This window comes from Belonocnema kinseyi, chromosome 3 (assembly GCF_010883055.1).
Source record: "Belonocnema kinseyi isolate 2016_QV_RU_SX_M_011 chromosome 3, B_treatae_v1, whole genome shotgun sequence".
In the NCBI taxonomy this organism is placed as follows: Eukaryota; Metazoa; Arthropoda; class Insecta; order Hymenoptera; family Cynipidae; genus Belonocnema; species Belonocnema kinseyi.
In genome coordinates, this window is record NC_046659.1 from 91,326,647 (window position 1) to 91,330,030 (window position 3,384).

Here is a 3,384-nt window from a genome sequence, read left to right on the forward strand (position 1 = left end):
TTTAAAATATATATGGGCACGTCTTTCTGGTCCAATTGAGTTTTTATTTTTTTTTTAAGGAGTGCAATTTTATTAATTTTTAATTATTAAAGTAACTAAAAAGTCTAAAAACAGGGTTTTAGAATCCTATAAAGTTTAGAATTAATAATCTTGCATTATTTCAACAAAATAAAAACTCCAGCGCACCATGCAGATGTGTCGTTATACATTTTGGACTATTTCCCCAAATTTCAGCAAAATATATTCATTTTTCTAATTGTAAAACCGCATAATATAACAACCTATAGAAATTGGTCACGTGACAGTCACATGCCCTTAATATGTAAATTTATAACATTCTTGTAATCAACAAAATTGTAAAATTGCCACTGGTGTTTGGAAAACATTCATAACTTCATGAGGACCCATGAATTCGGTAATCTAAAAAATGGTATTAAATTGTAAATAACGAAACTTAACTCTAATTAAAATACCTTTTTCTTGTTTTTTAATAATCAAATAGGGAAAAAACATAGTAGAATGGGGAAATTTCCTAATGTATTAATAAAAATATAAAAATTTGTAATTATGATTGTTTACAAAATTATAAATACATATCGATTTATACTTTTCTCATGCAGTTCTTTTCTTTAAATTTCGTATCAATGTAAACACACGACCGCACGTGCGTATGAACATCATGCGAATAAGGAAATTTAAGTTCTTGATACATTTTTCTATTTTTTAGGAAATTATTAATTAAATTTTATTTGAAAATCAGGAAGGAAAATAATATACTACATAAAAATAGTTTTTGTTAATATACATTTATTTTGACCTCGCTTTTTATTACAAAGTGAAATTATTATCAAAGGCCTAAGACATCGTATGTAACTTGTATATTTGTCTGTTGATATACAACTATAATGATCGTGATAGATTTTGGATAATAATAATTTTATTACCTTTTACAACCTTCTGCATTGAATAAATCGAAATTAATAAAAGACATATTAAAATACAATAACACTAAAAGTATTTCTGAATAATTATCCTTAATCTTATTTCAAAATTTGACCACATGCTTCTAAGAATGTTCTGAAATCCTTCTCACATAAATAACTGAATACTTCGTGAATAATAATTGTGGGCAATGCATCCTTGATTACTAAACTGAAATCTTGTGTACTTAATTGTATTAAAAGATTAATTTTTTTAGCCTCTTTAATACGAGTTTTGAGCATATTTGCATAGATCGGAAACTCTTTCTCATAATCGCGAGATGTTAATACTCGCACTACACTTTTGTGGTTTAAAATCATCGCAACATTATAAATTCTTTTGGTCAATATGTCATAGAAAGAAACTGTGGATTCAATACAAATATGTTTTTCTTTCATTTTTTCAATTTCCATACTACATTGCTTGTACATTCCTCTTAATTCTTCAGAATTTAAAAGTTTTAAATCTGTTTCATTAACATGTTCATTGGCCGCTATTTTTTTTGCTAAAACCTTGATGATTATAATTGCAGTTTCTCCTGGATCGCTTCCAGGATTCTCAAACCAGCCTCTTTTCCTTATCCTCCAAATAACACTATGTATGATATCAAGAGCTGTCGAATTCTTTGCATTTATAGCATTTACATCGATTCCATAATCCACCAATACTTGAGTCGAGTTTTTGTATCCCCAAAAGCAAGATTTATGAAGTGCATTGCTTTTTAAATTGTCTAGGGCATTCACATTGACACCAGAGTCGAGGAGAAGTTTCGTAGTTTTTCCACAAGCTGATGAATGATGAAGAACTGTTAATCCAATTTCATTCTCGGTTTTTGCATTAATATTGGCACCTTTATCCAGGAGACATTTTATTGTTTCGAGATGTCCTGTTCGACTTGCCAGATGTAATGCTGTTTCTCGATTTGCATTATTTGTAAGGTCATCGATTGGTGCATTGTGTTTCAAAAGAATTCTGACAAATGCTGTGTTTCCTATGTGGGCAGCAAGATGCAAAGGATTCAGACCATCACTGTCTTTTGTGTTGAAATCACAACCATTTTTGAGTAAAAGACTTACTATTCTTTTACTTCGACCATGCTTAATTGCTATGTGCAAAGGATTTTCTTTATTTTGATTAGTGGCATTGATATCCGCCTTTTCGTTAAGCAGTTTTTCAACAATTTCCACATTTCCAAGCTTGACTGCAGTGTGTAAGGAGTCTGAATCTTCATTGGACATTTTTATTTTAAAAGAGTAGAATTTTAATGTTTGCGTCTATTTATGTTCCGGGTACTACTCTTCGTTATCTGGAGATAAAGAAATGTTATATTAGTTATAAAAATTGAGTTAATCAATACATAAACTGGGTAGATGAATTGGATCAAAACAATAAAGGTTTTCTAAAATAAATATAATCAAACTTAAATGTTTTTAAATTTACTTGGCATTCAATTTTAAAAGAAACTATCATTCAACAGGCGATTATTATTCAACATTCCAATTATTCTTAATTGGAATATAAGTTTTTTTAATTTGATGAAATCAACCACATTTTTCATTAATTGAAGTTTCAATTTCAATTAGGCATACATATTTATAAGATAATTAAGTTAAATAATAAAAAATATTGATGAAATAATATTTTTCATAATCATTTTAATATAAACGGGCGATTATAAAAGTATTTACCCTGATTATTTAATATTTATTCTTTTAAATCATAATATATTTATTTAACAATAACCTATTAGATTCTTTTTAATTTGTAGAAACATTTAGATTTCGATTAAAACAAGTTTAATGTGTCCTATTAACGAAAACCTAATAAACTATTTAGTGTAGAAATTTAATTCTAGTGAAATTAATAAATTAATTCTAATTAAAAATGTAAATAATTGTCCAAATTTGTAATTCGATCAAAAAGTTCCTAAACGTATTTCAAATATAAAAATTAAAATTTATTTAAAATTTCGAAAACCTTCGAATTAAAAAAGCTTGATTAAAAACTGAAACCCTGCATATTGCTGGATTCATTTAAAAATTAAAATAATTGAAAAAGTTGGTTAGCTTAGAAGTTCAATTATTTTTGTATTTAGTCGAAACGCGAAGAGTTTGTAATTTTAGAATCAGGTATAGGGTATGTAACAAAAGGATTTTAAATTAGAGTATTTTGAACTTGATTTGTTTAAAAAAAGTCGAACGCGTAAATTACTTGTCTTTTAAGGGCATGTGACACAGCTAAATACCTATATTACCGACCACAGTTTTTCAGTTCACTGAATGTTTTTTTGAACCTAAGAAATTTTTCTGTAAGTAAAATATCGAGCTGAAACTTCGGGAAATGTATTAGAGTGCAATAAAGTACGTTTAGGTACTGCATTTTGGTAGAAACTTCACTGAAAAT

The 3,384-nt window shown here is 27.6% G+C and overlaps 1 protein-coding gene across 1 annotated transcript in view; it reads right to left on the reverse strand.

Annotated features, from left to right (window-relative positions):
* Nucleotides 1-789: 789 nt before the first annotated feature.
* Nucleotides 790-3,384, reverse strand: part of LOC117169056 (ankyrin-3-like) — a 3,120-nt gene continuing 525 nt past the window's right edge. The window contains exon 2 of the mRNA XM_033355154.1: nucleotides 790-2,287. Coding sequence (XP_033211045.1) covers nucleotides 1,041-2,219 — 1,179 coding nt within the window. The 5' untranslated portion in view covers nucleotides 2,220-2,287 and the 3' untranslated portion in view covers nucleotides 790-1,040. The remainder of the gene's footprint in view (nucleotides 2,288-3,384) is intronic.